An 18600-nucleotide genomic window follows, 5' to 3' on the forward strand; every position below is an offset into this window, starting at 1 on the left:
AGAGTGTGTGTGTGTGTGTGTGTGTGTGTGTGATGACATTCTTAGTGACTGTAATAGCGTGATGAGAGTGAATTGTTAAGGTTAAAGGTGGCACTGATAGCAATAACAATATTCCACTTTATCTCTTGTTGTTTTCTCTAATTTTCTCAGCAATCTGTAAGCAAGGCTGCAGCACTGAACACGGCTCCTGTAAAGTGCCTGGAGACTGCAGGTAAAATATGGCATTTATTTACACACAATATGTCTCTAATGACAAACAAATAAAACATCTCATTCTTTCTGTTCCAAAGCCTAGTGAGAGACTTGCAAAGGAAGCTTTTCAAGGCATCATAGACATGCTCCCGATGTGAAGACCATTTGAAACAGTTCAATCTAATTAAAGATGGACTATATTTACTCAATATTTTTGTGTGCTGTGTTCTTTATGCTGATTGGACTGTTGTGCTTTTAGCCTAGCAACATCTTAACATCAAAGTCTGTTGAAATCAATAGTGAGTCAAGGCTTCTCTTTGTGTGGTGCGGTATTGGTGTCTATATGGAGTGTTCCAAATCAGTCAGTCTTTTTTTTTTCTCCCAATTTGGAATGCCCAATTCCCAATGCGCTCTAAGTCCTCGTGGTCGCATAGTGATTCGCCTCAGTCCGGGTGGTGGAGGACGAATCCCAGTTGCCTCCGCATCTGAGACCCTCAACCCATGCATCTTATCATGTGGCTTGTTGAGCGCGTTGCCATGGAGACATAGCGCGTGTGGAGGCTTCACGCCATCCACTGCGGCAACCACACTCAACTCACCACATGCCCCACCGAGAACGAACCACATTATAGCGACCACGAGGAGGTTACCTCATGTGACTCTACCCACCCTAGCAACCGGGCCAATTTTGTTGCTTAGGAGACCTGGCTGGAATCACTCAGCACACCCTGGGATTCTAACTAGCGATCTAGTGAACTCCAGGGGTGGTAGCCAGCGTATATTACCACTGAGCTACCCAGGCCCCCCCCCCAAATCAGTCACTCTTGAGGTTCCACCTCAGGTTGGATGCTGCCATAAAATGCAGCTGCCTATGTAGGCAGTAGACAGCAAGGCAGCTCACTAGATTTTGGAACAGATTATGTCAGTGGCTTCCTGTCACGCTTCACAAAACCATATATCTTATATTCAGAGGTGGTGTTGTGTCTTTTACAGGTGTTTGTATGGGTGGCAGGGAGAGTACTGTGATCAGTGTATTCCTCACCCTGGCTGTGTTCACGGCACCTGTGTTGAACCCTGGCAATGCCTGTGTGACACCAACTGGGGAGGACAGCTCTGTGACAAAGGTATTGTATTCTATTCTGTTCTACTAAATTATATTCTGTAGTACTATATTCTAGTCTATTCTGTTTTGTCCTTACTATTTTATTCTATTCTGTTCTGCTTTGTCCCTTCTATTCTATTCTGATCCATTTCATTCTATACTGGTCTATTCTATTCTTTTCCCTTTTGTCCTTGCTATTCCATTCTGTTCTGCTTTGTGTCTTCTATTCTGTTTTCTCCTTTCTATTCTCTTCCATTCTATTCTATTTTGTTCCATTTTATTCTATTCTATTCTATTCTATTCTGCTTTGTCCTTACTATTCTGTTCCGCTTTGTGTCTTCTAGTTTGTTTTGTCATTTCTTTCCTATTCTATTCAGTTCTATTAATTATAATCTATTATGTTCCATTTTAATCTATTCTGCTTTGTCCCTTCTATTCTATTCAGTTGTATTCTTTTCTATTATGTTCCATTTTATTCTATTCTTTTTTTCCCTTCTGTTCTATTCAGTTCTGTTTTGTGTCTTCTATTCTGTTTTGTCCTTTCTATTCTATTCTGCTTTGTCCTTACTGTTCTGTTCTATTCTATTGTGTTCCATTTTATTCTATTCTGCTTTGTCCCTTCTATTCTATTCAGTTCTGTTTTATTTTGTCCTTTCTATTCTATACTATTCTGTTCTGTTCCGATCTTTTCTATTGTGTCCTGTTCTATTCTATTCTATTCTGTTTTGTCCTTACTATTCTATTCTATTTTGTTCTTCTTTGTGTCTTTTATTCTGTTTTTTCCCCTTGCTATTCTATTCTGTTTTATTCTATTATGTTCTCTTCAATTCTTTTCCATTTTATTCTATTATGTTCCATTCTATTCTATTCTGCTCTGTCCTTACTATTCTGTCTATTCTTTTCTGCTTTATCCCTTCTATTCTGTTCTGTTTTGTTTTGTCCTATCTATTCTATACAGTTCTGTTCTTTTCCATCCTGTTATGTTCCATACTATTTTCTTCTGCTCTGCTGTATTCTGTTCTGATCAGTTTATCCACCTGGCATTTGGATAATTTGTTTTAACTCTTTGTCTCATGTAGACTTAAACACCTGTCGCACACGACAGCCCTGTCTTAATGGAGGCACATGTAGTAACACTGGACCGGACAAATACCACTGCGCTTGTCCTGATGGCTACTCTGGACAGAACTGTGAGAGAGGTGGGTCACAAACACACACACACCTCCCATGGATGATGTCCACCGCAGACATCCTGTAAAATCCTTGAAGAGAAAATGGAGTAAAACTGGGGATGGTGCCATGACATGAGTTTAGCATTATTCTGAAAGATTTATCAGACTAAACAAGGTTGATGTTGGGTTTTCAGAATATGTTAAAAACTCAGTGGAATCAAAATGACAGTTTTGTAGCTTTTAGTCCATGTCTATTAGCTTTGAGGTCATCTATATGCTTGTGTTCTTCTAAAGCTGCTTTTGTATTGAGGAAGGGAAAAGCTTTATCACTGTAATGTATTTTCCTTTTTCAATCTAGTTAAAGAGTAAAAGGAGTGAGAGAGGAGAACAGAGAGATTCCTGCCAAAAACTTAATTTGGAAACATACACTCATCACGCAAACACACACACACACACACTCTACACTTTAATTACCCATCAAGAGGTTCGTCTCCCAGCCAAGTCAAAGAATGCAGTGTGCAATAATTGTTTTGGGTAAAAATAAAATGCAGCACATCGTGTGTGTTGGAAGAGTAGTCATCCTGCTCAAGACGGGTTGGTTTGGCATAACATGTCTCCTGTCAAACAAACATCACCAGTCTGTCCAGGAGGCAATATGGAGATATTTTGTTGTTATGCTCTTTTCAATTGTTCCTGTATTCTTAAATTTCTGTTTATTCTTTCTTTCTTGCCATCTCTTATTGGAAATAAATGCTGCAGAACCTATTGCTAGCTCTCTGTCTCTGTCCTTCTCTCTCTTGTTGTGGTCTTTGGTTGGTGTGAGAAAGGCCAAAGGGGCTTTTCAGTCCACTGACTCTATCTGATAAAGAGAGAGATAGACAGAGGGAGGGAGTTACTGAGAGATTGAAGGGGGAAAACCAAGACATGACCCTGCCTGACTGTCTGTGAACTCCAAGACTAGACTATTTGATACAGATACACTGATACTGATTCTTCTCTCAATTTCACATTCGATTTAGGGCGTAAGCTGTACAAGTGTATTGCCAAAGGAGTGCAAAATAAGAGTAAAATAACAATAGTGCAATGTAAACAAGTAAAATAGAAAACAAAAGTGTAAAATGAATATAAATAGTGTAAAATTAAAATAATAGAATAAAATAAATAAACACCTGGCAATGGCAGATGAATTTAGAAAATTTTCTGGCCTCAAATATTTCTTACCATCCAAGAAAATGTGTTTTGGATTATTTTTATTATTTTTATTTATTATTATAAGTAAAAGAAAAGAAAAAAGCAATAATGCAATGGCATTAACAAGTAAAATAGAAAACAATAGTGTAAAATTAAAAAATAAATAAAAAATAAATGTAAATAAATTAAAAAACACCTGGTTATGGCCGTTGAATTTAGAAAATTTACTGGCCATAAATATTTCTTACTGTTCAAGAAAATGTATATTGGATTATTTTTACTATATTTGATTTATTATTATAAGTAAAAATAAATGGAAAATAACAAAAGTGCAATTGATTAAAGAATTAAAATAGAAAACAATAGTGTAAAATAAAATAAAAATGTAAAATAAAAATAATAAAATAAATTTAAAAAACAACTGGCAATGGCAGGTGAATTTAGAAAATGCACTGGCCTTAAATATTTCTTACCATCCATGAAACTTTATTTTGGATTATTTTTATTATATTTTATTTATTATTATAAGTCAAATAAAAACAAAATAACAATAATGCAATTGAGTAAAGTAAAATAAAAAATAAAAATGCAATAAAATTAAAGTAATATAGTGTCAAATTTAAATAATGAAAAAAATATTAAACACCTGGCAATGACAGGTGAATTTAGAAAATTTACTGGCCTAAATATTTCTTACTGTCATTGAAAACGTATTTTGTATTTATTTATTTATTTATTATTATACATTTTAATAATTTTTATTTCTTTCTTTATTAGAATAACAATAGTGTAAATAGAGTAAACAACAACATCAAATAAAATAATCATTGTCATGACACTCAGTGTGCATCTTTGGAAAATAAAATAGATGCAAGAAACATAAGACCAATCACAATTCAGTATGCAAACAGATGTAAGAAAGAAGACAATTGGAATTCTGTATACATTACGAAATGTAATGCTTACGTTTAGGGGTTTAGAAACCTAACTAGAATGTTTGAAGAATATTAATACAGTACTGTGTTGTAAGAACTGTAATAAGGGTTATTAAAAGTGATATAAAGATGAAAAATAAAACATATGTATAGTAAAAGACGCCTGTGGGCAAGTCACCCGATATCCCTAATACTGCGGCAGACAGAGACATACTATACTGCTAGACCAACAGTCTTTGAGTTCCCCTCATAAGAAAGACAGTTTTTTGTTGTGTGGCTCAAATGTGTGGTCCATGTGTTTTATTTTGGGTTAGAACTTTTCCTTAAAGTCTGTTTATTTTGTGCATTCCATCAGAAAATGCAGCTTTGTCTCAATTTAGCTTTGATCTCAATGTGGAGACAACATCAAAACATCTGTCTCTTTCTCTGTAGCGGATAACGCCTGTCTGTCTGAGCCGTGTTTGAACGGAGGCAGTTGTACAGAGTCCAGTCAGGGATTTGAGTGTCAGTGTGCGCCTGGCTGGACCGGACCATCCTGCAGTATCAGTAAGCATATCTGCCCTTGTAATCTCATATGTGTCTCCTCTGGAGTTTCAAATGAGATTTCAACAATGTACATACCTGATCATTACAATTTTCTGGGTTTCCATTCTTCCTCAGATGAAGATGACTGCAGTCCAAACCCATGTAATCACAGCGGTCTGTGTGTGGACCTGGTGGATGGATTTAAATGCATCTGCCCGGCTCAATGGACTGGAAAGACCTGTCTCATTGGTTTGTGACCCCTCTCTGCACCTCCTCTTTTCCAAGCAGTGCCCCCTTTTTCCCTGTCTCCCTCTTTTTCTTTGAGTCAGCATATGTTTGTTCAATAATCCAATTATAGTGGTAACCAAGTCAGCCTGGGAGGAATTTAAGTAAGAGACCACCATGAGACCCCCACCGCTGTTTTGTACTAGAATGCATTTACAGTCCATTTATATTTATACACCCACACACAGTGTAGCCAATTCTTAAAGGGATAGTTCACCCAAAAATTAAAATTCTGCCTTTTAAGGTATCTTAAGCTATAATGGAATTTGGCTGATTGTAATTTAAACTGTGCTCATACCATTTCATTTTGATATTTTTGGCGCAGATGCTAACGAATGTGAGGAAAGCCCCTGCATCAATGCCCACTCCTGCCGAAATCTGATTGGTGGGTACTTCTGCGAGTGCCTCCCTGGTTGGACGGGACAGAATTGTGACATCAGTAAGTATCGGACTTATGATTTGCATCTGGCGATGTATAAAACGGCAGAAAAAAATCCCATATACTTACTATTAAGGAGGGACTCAAGTTATATTTCATAAAGACTTGGGCAGTTAACACCCTAGCAACCACCTTAGAATGCCTCAGCAACCACCAGAACACCCTAGCAGCCGCATAGCAACACACTAAAAACCACTCAGAAAATACTAGCAACCGTGTAGCAACATGTTAAAAAACACTCAGAATACCCTAGCATGCTAGCAACTGGATAGCAACATGCTAAGGACAACCCAGAACACCATAGGTACCACATAGCAACATGCTAAAAACCACTAAGAACATACTAGCAACCGTGTAGCAACATGTTAAAAACCACTCAAAATACCCTAGTATGCTAGCAACTGGATAGCAACATGCTAAAAACAACCCAGAACACTGTAGGTACCACATAGCAACATGCTAAAAACCACTAAGAACATACTAGCAACCGTGTAACAACATGCTAAAAACAACTCAGAACATTCTAGCAACCATGTAGTAACATGCTAAAAACCACTCTGAACATACTAACAACTGTGTAGCAACATGTTAAAAATCACTCAGTATACACTAGCAATCATGTAGCAACATGCTAAAACCACTCAGAACATACTAGCAACTGTGTAGCAACATGTTAAAAACCAGTCAGTACACACTAGCAATCGTGTAGCAACATGCTAAAAATCACTCAGAACATACTAGCAACCATGTAGCAACATGCTAAAACCACTCAGAACATACTAGCAACTGTGTAGCAACATGTTAAAAACCAGTCAGTACACACTAGCAATCGTGTAGCAACATGCTAAAAATCACTCAGAACATACTAGCAACCATGTAGCAGAATGCTAAAAACCAATCAGAACACCCTAGCAGGTTAGCAAGTGCAGAGCATCATGCTAAAAGCCACTCAGAACATATTAACAACAGCGTAGCAACACACTAAAAAAACACTCAGAACATACAGTACATGCTAAAAACCATTAAGAACACCTTAGCATGTTAGCAACTGCATAGCAACATGCTTAAAGCACTCAGAAACATCCAAGCAATGGTATAGCAACACCCTGGCAACCAGCCACAAAAACAACTGTTGTGGCATACAGTTATCTGCATTTTAAGATTTCGAATGCGGCTTGGAGTTGGAACTGTCTGTTTTATAATGAATATTTTGGATAATTTGATAATACTTTGAGCTACCAATAATAGTGTAGTACTTTTATGTCCATTTAACACATTTTACCATGTTTAAATCCATTCTGTAGAATTCCGCAGATTTTTCCCTCCAAAGAAATGGCTCTGATCTGGAGCCCAGTGTTGCTTTCTTGCCGTGATTTATGAAATGTAAAATTATATTTTAATGTATTACCCCCATAGATCTCAACGACTGCCATGGCCAGTGTCTTAACGGAGCACTGTGTAAGGTAAGCCCATTTTCTTTAATGTTTCCATTGTTTTTGGCAGAAGTTAAAGACCCCCCAGACTTTCTCTCTCTCTCTACCCCTCTGTTTCTATCGCTCCCGTCTCCCTACATTTTTATTTAAAAATAGCAAAAGCTGAGTCATGTGTTAGAGACTAAACAGAAAAAAAAGTAGTCAAAGAGAGAGAGCGGGTGTGTAAAAATATCAGATTACCATAAACATTCTTGTCTCCTTTTCTTTGTTTTCTTCCTCTTTTTGTAGTGTATTCTTCCCCTTTTTGTAGCGTATTCTTCCCTCACTCTACAGCAGTGTAGAGATCTCAAACATCTGGAGTACATTAGGATATTGTCTGAGGCAGTTAGCTATGAAAGCACAGCAAGTAAAATCCTAATAAGTTCTGACACTCCCGTGTTTGATTAGATCTAATGAAATGTGTTGTAATGCACTTTCGATTATTAGTCCCTTATTCTGCAAGAAAATAAAAGATTTTCAAGTTGTGGATGGTACGACCAAAATGTATATTGCGGTATGAGTAATTTTGTAACACGTAACTGTAATTATTTTAGCTGGAGATTCATCCCAAAATGGTTTATATTAGAATACCCATGTGTAATTATGTGTCCAGCCCTAATGTTCACATTCTCTCTCCCTCTGTCTGCTCTCAGGATCTGGTAAATGGATACAGGTGTCTATGTGCGCCAGGCTTTGCAGGTGAACACTGCGAGAGAGATGTGGACGAGTGCGCAAGTCGACCCTGCCTAAATGGCGGACGCTGCCAAGACAGTGTCAACGGATTCCAGTGTCTCTGTCCACCTGGATTCTCAGGTGTTCTGTGTCAGGTGAGTAATTCACACACACTCCTTTGCACACACACACACACAAAAAGGACATCACGGGATCAATGATTTTGTAATATGTGTTGTGATTTTGTCTTTAGCTGGACATAGACTACTGTGAGAGTGGCCCATGTCAGAATGGAGCACAGTGTTTTAGTTTGGCCTCAGATTACTACTGTAAATGTCCCGAAGATTACGAGGGCAAAAACTGTTCCCAACTCAAAGACCACTGCCTCACCACACCCTGCCAAGGTACGTAACCCAGTGAATTTGTGTATTACATATACATTTATGTATTTTATCCAAAGCAACAAACAGTGCCATACATTTTATCAGTACATTGCATTCCCTGGGAATCAAACCCATGACCTTGGCGTTGCTAGTATCATGCTCAACCAGTTGAGCTTCAAGAATTGTGTATCATTTGTGTTTCATTTTCATCCAAGTTATGCAGTTGCTAAAGTGAAGCATTTTTAAGGAGCATATTCTCTCTTGTTTTCTAATGTAATCATAATATAAAATTATCTCATTTATAAACTCATTATAACTAATTTGTATACACATTTAGGTCATAATATCAACTTTTTTAAGCAGCCTTGGTTGCGAAAGTATTTTTCCCAATCCTTTTTTTCCATTGGCCAATTTCTTCATTTAAAAAAATTCTTCAATTAGCAGTTCTAATCCATGAACACACTTTGATTTAAAGTTGATGTAACTTTTTCGGTGTTAAAATACTTTCTTCTATCCCATCTTAATATGCATTGCATATGCTGATTTTCTCAAAAACTGTAAACACTGTGTCTCTGTGGCAATATAAAATTCCTGTGTTTGTTTTGAGTGACCCGTTTAGACCTGCCTCCAACAATGTTACTCAACCAATGGCGTGAGTTGGGGGCGGGACTATCTGATGATTTGAACAACAGCAGACAAGGGGCATATTTGGAATTTGTTTTTGAAAACATTGTTATTTTTGCAATTCCATTCGGTGGCTCTACTGTTGCAGAAATTACATACTGTACTTTAGCTTTAAAGCAAATAAATAAATGTGAAAATTGGAAAAAGACCAAGGTACAAGACTCATAAAAACATATTTTTTTGGCGGAATGAACTATTCAACTACTCAGACTCCAGATCTCGACCCTCATGTGCAGGGTTGTAAGATAATCTGGTTGGCCACATTCTGAGGTTTTAATGAGTACTTGAAATAGACGTCAAGTCTTTTTTAGTCGTAAGGCTATCCCCTGTTTCAAGGCCTCGGTGTGTTTGATGTCATGCCATTGTGTAAGGCGTAGCGTTAAGCGATCACTAACCCTACTCTATTGGTCCCCACGGGCTGTGTCACCATAGTAACAGCTAGGATTTCGTTACATGATGCGTATGAAACCTCGAATTGAGCTTACCGAGAGGGGAAAACCCCCTGATAGTCAGACTATATGTCGACTTCACTAATTCTTAGCATGGCGCTAACTGCTTCAAGCATAGCTGTCAGTAGTCTGGTTTTGTATTAAAACTCAGCAATACCAACCAAGAGTAAATTTGATTTTCAGGCCCGAAAAAGTCAGGGAAAAGGCATGGAAATGTATGTTGTAATTGTGAATTTTATAGTTATGCTCAATTCTAAAATATGTTATTGGCTACAGCAGAAATACCTTACCTTTTGCCTACCAGATGGCATTCATTTCTTCAATCTGTACACAAAGGTTTGTCGTTAGTCATTCATTTAGTGTCTTGTCTAGTCTCTTTAATTTGTGCCAAAAAGACTTGATAGATCTGTCCTCATTTAACCCTGTACCTTCTCCACTTCCTCAGTGATTGACAGCTGCACGGTTGCCGTGGCATCTAACACTACTCCAGGCGGCATGCGACTCATCTCCTCTAATGTGTGCGGTCCTCACGGACGTTGCCGAAGTCATGCCGGAGGACATTTTAGCTGCGAATGTCAGGAGGGATTTACTGGAACGTACTGCCATGAGAGTAAGTGCAATGCGGTGTTGATATGACAACCACTGCATGGTTAATTTCAACTGTAAATTCATCCGAAGGAGTTTTATGGTAGCAGTGACCCATTGGGAAATTGTTTTTTCTTGTTTTTAAAATAAATCTTGTTAAATTTCTTTAGATTTATGCTCAAAACAAGAAAAAACAATTTTGTCAGTGGCATAAGAAAAATCAACTTAACCTCTTCAACTCTGAAGCGTCCAAAAGGGGGCGCTATGTTGTGAAAAAAGTTTACGCTTAAAATGTTAAAAAGTCTCTGAATACTTAAGTCAGGCATATGTGGTATCATTTGAAAGCTTAGAATCTGAACTTTTCATAGATAACCATCACTTCTGCATTTAAGTTACTGAAAACATTTGCGTCGCAAATCTGTGCCACCTAGAGGACATGTGGTAGAAATATCAATATGAATATAAAATAGCACTTAATAGACAAATCATATCGACTGTACAGTTTATTTTGTTGCCCTAAAACCACAGTTCGAAAGTCTGTGAGCTAGCTTGTGTGAATAATCCAATGTTTTATTTTGTGGTCCAACAGGAAAAGCATGCTAAACAAATCATCGGCAATATATATATCGACTATTGATGATAAAATGTCATACATCATCACAAAGGGAAGGATCTTAGCTTTCTAATGACACTTAGATTGAGCTACTAGTCCACTCAGATGCCAAAATATTCAATGAAACATTGAGGGTGGTTCATGAACTGAAAATTAGACTGAATGTCTATGGACGAGCACATCTGTGATGGTTAAAACACGTTAGAGCGCCACCTACATTTCAGATCTGCATTTTTTGATGGAAGGTGATAGAGGGAAAAATTTCGAGTACTTGCTGCCATTTAGTTGAATATAATAAGACTTTATTTGGAGAGAAATGGAGTGAACAGAACCAGAATTGCATGCTTACAAAGTTAGAACAAAACAAAAAAAAAATACCCCAGAGTTGGCGAGGTTAAACGATTTTGCTTCTCATGTAAATTTATACTTGAAAACAAGACAAAGAATAACAGATTTAAAAAATATATTTTTAATATATACAACACTTTATCTCACATTGTATCTCTTTGTTTTCTCTAGACATCAATGATTGTGAAAGCAGTCCTTGTCGTAATGGCGGTACTTGTATTGATAAAATCAGTGTGTATCAGTGTATCTGTGCTCATGGATGGGAGGGACCCAACTGTGAGACCAGTGAGTACATTTCACCCTTCTAAAAATGAATGAAAGTTAAAATGTTTGCTTTTCAGTTAGGATGCAGTTAGATCTATGTAGGCAGTAGACAGCAAGGGCAAAACCAGTGATATAATGACATAATGTGAAAAAATATATAATGTTATTAATGAAAGTGAAATGACTAAAATATATTATATTTTCTTATTTCATTATATTTAGCATTTAAATATTGTTCATTTCCAAAACAGACATTGACGACTGCAGCATGAACCCGTGTCTTGATCGAGGCGTGTGTCGTGATCTGGTGAACGACTTTTACTGCGAGTGCAAAAACGGCTGGAAGGGAAAGACATGTCACTCACGTAAGCACCGTCTCCTCATTTACAAACCATTATCTTTGCTATCTTTCATTAGCTGATATACGTAGCTCAAAATGTATATACTGTATCTATGCTTTTAAGCCTTTTTATGATATATTTGATATCTTGTTATTTATGTAATTGCTCTGAGATGGCTTAAAAGTTTTTTTTTTATTTCTTTTTAGCAAAGGCACCAAAATTTCACCCAAACAGCCATTGTATTATATTACATTCAGAATGTTAGTAAAATACTGTAAAAATCTAGTTAAAAGCGATCAAGCCACCAATATATGCACCAATACGCAGTAATTTACAGCAATATTTATCTTAATTTGTTTATATTTTATAATACTTATATTGTATATTTTAGCTAAACATTTTTATATAAATTAAAAAATATATATATTTCAAACATATGAAAAATATCAAGCATAGACGTCCGAGAACATTTTTGAGTGATGACACAAACAGACCGTTGAATTAGAGTTTTTAATTGATTCATTGAAATGGACAGTTTGAACCGATTCACAGGAAAACATTTAACCAACTCTAAAACCATTTTTCCTACTGAAATTTTAAGTTACAAGAAAATATCATGAGATAAGTCTAATAACACACTCTCACAATGTTGCTTACTTTTATATCGCCAACAAAAACATTGTGAATGTATTGTTAATATTTAATAAATCGGCTAGCCCTAATTGGCGGAGTTCCTTTTGTCTGACAGCAGATTGATTCTTTTGTTGCTAGGCGAGAGCCAATGTGATGAGGCGACTTGTAACAACGGGGGCACATGTTCTGACGAAGGCGATTCGTTTAAATGCATGTGTGCCCCGGGATGGGAAGGGACTACCTGTAATATAGGTGAGCAACTAAGAACCTGAATCACAATTTTTTCGACCAAAGCTCTAAATCAGTTACAATAATCCTTTTTTTCCCTTCACTCTCTAGCTAAGAACAGCACCTGCCTGCCGAACCCTTGTGAAAACGGAGCCACGTGTGTCGTACGAGATGACAGCTTCACCTGTGTCTGCAAAGAAGGCTGGGAGGGGCTCACCTGCAGCCAGAGTACGGCAAAACTTCCTGTTGCACTTCCTTACTACTTCCTGTCTTGACTCCTGTCTACTTCCTGTTTCCAACTCTCACCTACTGCTTAAGGTTCTCTTCCAAACAATATACACAATGGTAGTTAAGTTCATCTTTCTTTAATTTAGTAGCAGGCCCTGATAATGCATTCAGCTACGTATAAGAGTGTAGTTGAACACATTGTACCATGTTTAAATCTATTCAGCATAATTCTGCATAATTAACCCCAAATTTAGTGCAGAAAATAGGACAAAAGTCTGCATATTTCAGTTTGGAATTATGATCTGCCACGCATCTATGGTAAAATTTAACTGGGTGATTCTCACGAAACATGTCAAGAAAATGTCCTGGTCATATTTAAACCCAAATCAATACATTGTTTTTTTTTTTTTTTTTTAATGAAATTTTAATTTGCATGAAGAAAATGAAGCCTACATTTAGGACCATTAGGTTTTTTTGAACTGTGACATTTTTTTTGGACTTTATATTTCACCCAGTTCTCATTATTGTAACATGTGCAGACATTTTATATTTACTAGTAAAAGTAAACCCGTTGTTTTCAGTGATGATTCTCATTACCATAACACAGTCATTTTACTGTATTACAGTAAATCAGATGCTGTTATGCAATGATTTCTTTAATGAAAATAAATGGAAATGAAAGGCATTAACAAGTAGGTTTGAGTAATTACTGTATATCGATTTTCCGATGCGTTTGTGATCGATCTTTTACTCTATGCGCAACCCTCCACTAAAATGGGAGAAAATCACTTGCATTTGCAACCAAATTTCAACTAAAATGTATAAATTTGGCAACTGGCTGGTAAATGTTTACATTTCACTCACCAGTAATTGTGTAGTATAGTGGTAGAGTATTCAGCAGCGAGATCCTTTCACTGCGTGTTGAGAGTAAAAGTTGTTCCGTGTAATGTATGTCCAAAGACGAGATCCACGCAACCCATTTGTCATTGAATAAAAATGTCTCTTTTAATACCCTTTCAGTTCTCTACAGTCAGTTACTGATAAAAAAAATACAATTTTTATTCTAATCATGCACAGCACAGATGAGATAAAGTCACTTGAATCCTCTCTTGTCAACATGTGCTCATCTACACTCGCTCTTTACAGAAATGTCAGCTTTCTTAAAGAGACAGTACCGGTTTTAGCACATGTTTAAAAAATCATTGTAAATACTTGTAAATAGTACAAATTATGCAATTAAACAACAAACATGTAACAAAAAATAATATATGAAATATAATATCTTATTGATTGATTGAGTACATGGATTTGTTCATTTTTAAAAAAGACAAATAGAATTGAAAATCCAAATAGAATTGAATCGAGAGCTTGTGAATCAGAATCGAATCAAATCGGGAAATCTGTATAAATACTCAGCCCTTGTACCAAGGGTGACCTACTATGATTTATTTAAATAGTGTATTTTTTGACATTGCAGTAATGAGAATATTATAATAACCATAACATTCACAATGTAAAGAATCTTGAAGGCCCTAAAAATAGGCTTCATTGTTATATTTTGAGTTTGGAGTTAAATAGGACCAGGATATTTACTTGACAGGTTTCGTGAAAATTGATGTAATACAACTGTATTATAGACAATCATGCATGTAATTGTGTTGATTTCACTTGGCAAGATGAAAAGTATTTTTCATATATGATGGGTTTTGTTTCATATTGTTCTGTAAACATTCTTCTTTAAGCAAATACCGCTTAATAACAAACTCCGTTTTGTTTTACAGATTCCAATGATTGCAACCCACAGCCATGGTAAGCCAACCTTCAAACTAAATTTGACTTAGAAATACACATATCACATCCTTGTCAATAATTGAAATGTATCTCCTTGTGATCTTTGACCCATTATCTCACCATATATACTGTCTTTGTGCAGCTATAACAGTGGTACGTGTGTTGACGGTGATAACTGGTACCGATGTGAGTGTGCCAGTGGATTCGCAGGGCCGGACTGTCGCATCAGTGAGTGTTGCTAGGTTGACCATCTCCTCAGCTAGGCTACACTGCAATACAAACAATTGATGAATTTGCATTAATATAAACATAGTCACAAAAACATGAAAGATGGTGATCTTAGAATAATTATGACTATTGTCATATTGTTCTTGTCTCACCCCACAGACATTAATGAGTGCCAGTCGTCGCCCTGTGCATTCGGATCCACATGTGTCGATGAAATTAATGGCTACCGCTGCCTGTGTCCACCTGGCAGAACTGGGCCCAGATGCCAGGAAGGTACATGGCCCAGATTTCCCATTTTATATGCTTTTCTGTTAATTTTGGATGGTAGTCCCTTGAATATTGAATGTGACAGAATATTGTTTTATTTTTTTATTTTTTTAGTTACAGGACGTCCTTGTGTGGTCGGAGGTCAGATTGCTGGAGATGGAGCAAAGTGGACTGACGACTGCAACACCTGTTACTGTCACAAAGGGATTGTCACCTGTACTAAGGTATGTCATTGTGAGCCCAATTGTTGGAGTTGTTTAAAGGAATCTATTGAATTCACCCCAAAAATGAACATTCTGTCATTAATTATTCACCCTCATGTCATCCCAAACCTGCATGACTTTCTTTCTTCTATACACTGTACAAAAACAAATCATATTCCAGTAAAAATATCAGTATTAATACTTGTATTCCAGTAAAAATATCTACAAACCCTTAAAACCAGATAAATTGACTTGAGAAACAAAATTGCTTAAGATATTTTGACTTGTTTTCAGATAACATCTTTAATGTAAGTGCACTTGCAGATTTTTATCACTTGTTTTTCACTTGTGTATATTTAAAAGAAGTGAAAAAATCTTTTATTTATTTTTTTTTTACTTCCTGAAACATCACTAATGTTTTTCCCTACTTCCTGTGGCTAAAATTGGCATATATAAAGTTCCAGGAGATACGCTCGACTTGACTGTACATCCTAGCACAGAAATTGATTGTGTGGAGTGGTGCATGCTTATTTATTATGTGCAAAGTATGTCCTGGGCATAATAAACACGGGAGCGGATTTACTGTACGGTGGATGGAGACTTCACCCGCAAGTGGTGAACCAGGTGTGGGAGAGATACGGGCAAGCTGCCATATCGCTTCACATTGCTCGAAAACGCTCACTGTCATCTGAACCAGTGTGAAAAGCAAAACCACGTGCGAGTGACCCAGCATGTGTGCGATAGAGACTGATAGGCAGCCAGAGAAAACAATAGTTTAGAGATTTTAAACTTCAGCTAATTAAAAATCAGCATTCAATTTATGTTTTATCTGTATGTATAGTGTCTAATAATGCATTGGCAATGTACACTTAAGTTTGTCTTGCCAATAAAGCTTGATATGCATTGAATCTGCCCCTTTGATTCCATTATTAAAAAAGTCCACTGGAAAAAGCCAGAAGATTTTGCCCAACTTTTAATTACAGCATGTCCACTGATTTTATTGCTTATATGCATTTACTTGTATCTGAGATTTATACCTGTAAAAATGTGTCTAATTATCTCTATCCACCAAAACACTGAAGACAAAGTATAAATATATTTATGATTGTATTTTTTTAATGTTTGCTGTAATGTATCATGTACCATGATATTTGCGATTAATCGCGATTAATCACAGAAAACTGTGTAATTAATTAGTTTACATTTTTTATTGTGTCTAATTAACTATATCCGCAAAAAACGTAGCATTTTAAAATATGCATATTTAAATAATTAAAATAAATAATGACTATCCAATTTCTTGCAGGTTCTTTGAGAAAAAGTATAAAGTAAACATATTTATGATTATATTTTTTAATGTTTGTTGTAATGTATCATGTACCATGATTAATTGTGATTAATCACGATTCACAACGCTGTTAAATATATTTCTTCTGGAAAACATAAAAAAAAAGACTAATTAAAGACTTATGAACTCCTTTTTTGCACTGTTAAACATGAAAAGACATCATTAAAGCATTTGTAACAACATGGGGATAGAATTGTGGACCCTTAGTAGTTTAATAGGGATGCACACATCCATTTTTCACATTGGTAAACATTTGCACCATTTCCCTTTATCTTCTCTAAATTCATTATTTCACACTTACACTTCCTTCGTCTCTTCTTCAGCTGTGGTGTGGCCCTAAACCTTGCCGTATTCTTGGCTCCGGGCGAGGTGACTGCCCACTGGGTCAGTTGTGTGTACCAGTACGTGACGAGCAGTGTTTCGTGAAGCCCTGTTCATCACTGGGTGAGTGCTGGTCTGCTCACCTCCCAGCCATACGGGCACGGTGCCACCCAGATAGCGATTGTGCCAACGTCACCTTCACATTCAATAAGGACACTATGCCACAAGTAAGGAGACTCATCTTTCTCAACTCTCTGACATTAAACCATTTTAAACTATATACTTTGTATATGATGGGTGTATGTGTTGAAGTAAATTCTCTTTTGCTCTCTATCAGGGAGTAACAGTTGAGCAGGTGTGTCGTGAGTTGAGGCATCTGTATGTGGCTAAGAACGTTTCGGCTGAGGTTTCCATCTCTGTGAGCTGTCAGCTCTCTTCTGCCGCCAGTAACGAGATCCATGTGGCTGTCGTAAGTAATCTTTCACGCATATATACACTCACTGCACTATAAACGTCCAACGGCAACTGCTGCATTCACTGGGTGTGGTGATTTACTCTACAATTACACCAGTGAAGTAATGTGTACACACTCTGAAAGGCTCTTAACCAAAAAGCAAAAACGTTTTAAATCAGAAATACTTTTAAGCTGTTTACTGAATTTGATTGCAGTTGAATTGTATTTTAAAGCAACGGTTGTGTTTTGTAGCATGTAACAGAGGATGGCGTGCATGGCCGTGTGCCTGTTAAAGAGATCACTGAGAGAATCATCGATCTGGTGAGCAAACACAGCGCTAACAGCAGTATCATCGGCTCCATTGCTGAGGTCCGTGTGCAACGCAGACAACCACAGAACCCCAGCGGTGAGACACCACAGGAAGTTCTTAAACATTATTTTTCTAAAGCAGCAATTATTGGGGTTCAATAGGTTTTTTAAATAATCAAATATTTAACAAACTTTTTGATTAACACTAATGGTTCTTGAGGCAGAGTTCAGAATTTGTTCAGAATAAGGAGAGCTATCATGTGATATGAATTATGCGTGTTTGGCAAGAGTCAAATATGCTCACCAAGTTTGGTTCCAATTGGCAATTGTTAACCTTGTCAAATAGCTGCTGAAAGTTGATTGGACGATGGCGAACATGTTTTTCAAGATACGCAACTATCCTCATAGGCCTTGATGTCACCTTGGATAAAGACACTGCATGCCAATTTTAAAGTTGATCGGACCCACAGTTCCATAGTTGAAGATACTGTATTTTTAGGTTTTCCATTGTTATAGCGCCACCAAGTGACTGAGGTGGGCAATTTTTTTCATGTGTCCTCAGAATGACCCGATACATAAGTTTCTCAAGTTTTGTAAAAAATATCTCATTCCGTTCAAAATTTATAACCATTTAAGTAAAAGTGACAACACCCCTGACTTACGTTTTGGCGTTGCGAAGTTTAATCGAAAATTTTACTTTTTTTTTGATAATTATTGATATTGGGACTCTAAAGAATCTTTCTGCCTTGGTTTGGTTCTGATCGGGCATATGGCCTGGAACTAGTTCCCAAAAGAAGGTTTTACAAAAAATCCAAAATTGCTAAAATTTAGAAATTTTCATGACGGAAAGGAAATCGAAGATAGCCATTTTGTATGTCTTGACCAAGGATTCCAATGATATAAGGCATACGGTTTAGGAGTTATGGCCCAAAATGTTG

The 18600-nt window shown here is 36.8% G+C and overlaps 1 protein-coding gene across 2 annotated transcripts in view; it reads left to right on the forward strand.

The window, feature by feature from the left end:
- The window catches only part of LOC127444046 (protein jagged-1a), a 31310-nt gene that overhangs the window by 9308 nt on the left and 3402 nt on the right, over positions 1–18600 (forward strand). For both annotated transcript variants that reach the window (XM_051703196.1, XM_051703197.1), the window contains exons 5-25: positions 151–211; positions 1186–1316; positions 2374–2493; positions 5025–5138; positions 5253–5366; positions 5728–5841; positions 7258–7304; positions 7967–8140; positions 8239–8389; positions 9947–10111; positions 11219–11332; positions 11563–11676; positions 12424–12537; positions 12625–12741; positions 14523–14550; positions 14675–14760; positions 14920–15033; positions 15142–15251; positions 16902–17126; positions 17237–17368; positions 17606–17759. In XM_051703196.1, the coding sequence (XP_051559156.1) occupies positions 151–211; positions 1186–1316; positions 2374–2493; positions 5025–5138; positions 5253–5366; positions 5728–5841; positions 7258–7304; positions 7967–8140; positions 8239–8389; positions 9947–10111; positions 11219–11332; positions 11563–11676; positions 12424–12537; positions 12625–12741; positions 14523–14550; positions 14675–14760; positions 14920–15033; positions 15142–15251; positions 16902–17126; positions 17237–17368; positions 17606–17759 (2499 nt within the window). The remainder of the gene's footprint in view (positions 1–150; positions 212–1185; positions 1317–2373; positions 2494–5024; positions 5139–5252; positions 5367–5727; positions 5842–7257; positions 7305–7966; positions 8141–8238; positions 8390–9946; positions 10112–11218; positions 11333–11562; positions 11677–12423; positions 12538–12624; positions 12742–14522; positions 14551–14674; positions 14761–14919; positions 15034–15141; positions 15252–16901; positions 17127–17236; positions 17369–17605; positions 17760–18600) is intronic.

This window comes from Myxocyprinus asiaticus, chromosome 7 (genome assembly GCF_019703515.2).
Source record: "Myxocyprinus asiaticus isolate MX2 ecotype Aquarium Trade chromosome 7, UBuf_Myxa_2, whole genome shotgun sequence".
NCBI classification, from domain to species: domain Eukaryota; kingdom Metazoa; phylum Chordata; class Actinopteri; order Cypriniformes; family Catostomidae; genus Myxocyprinus; species Myxocyprinus asiaticus.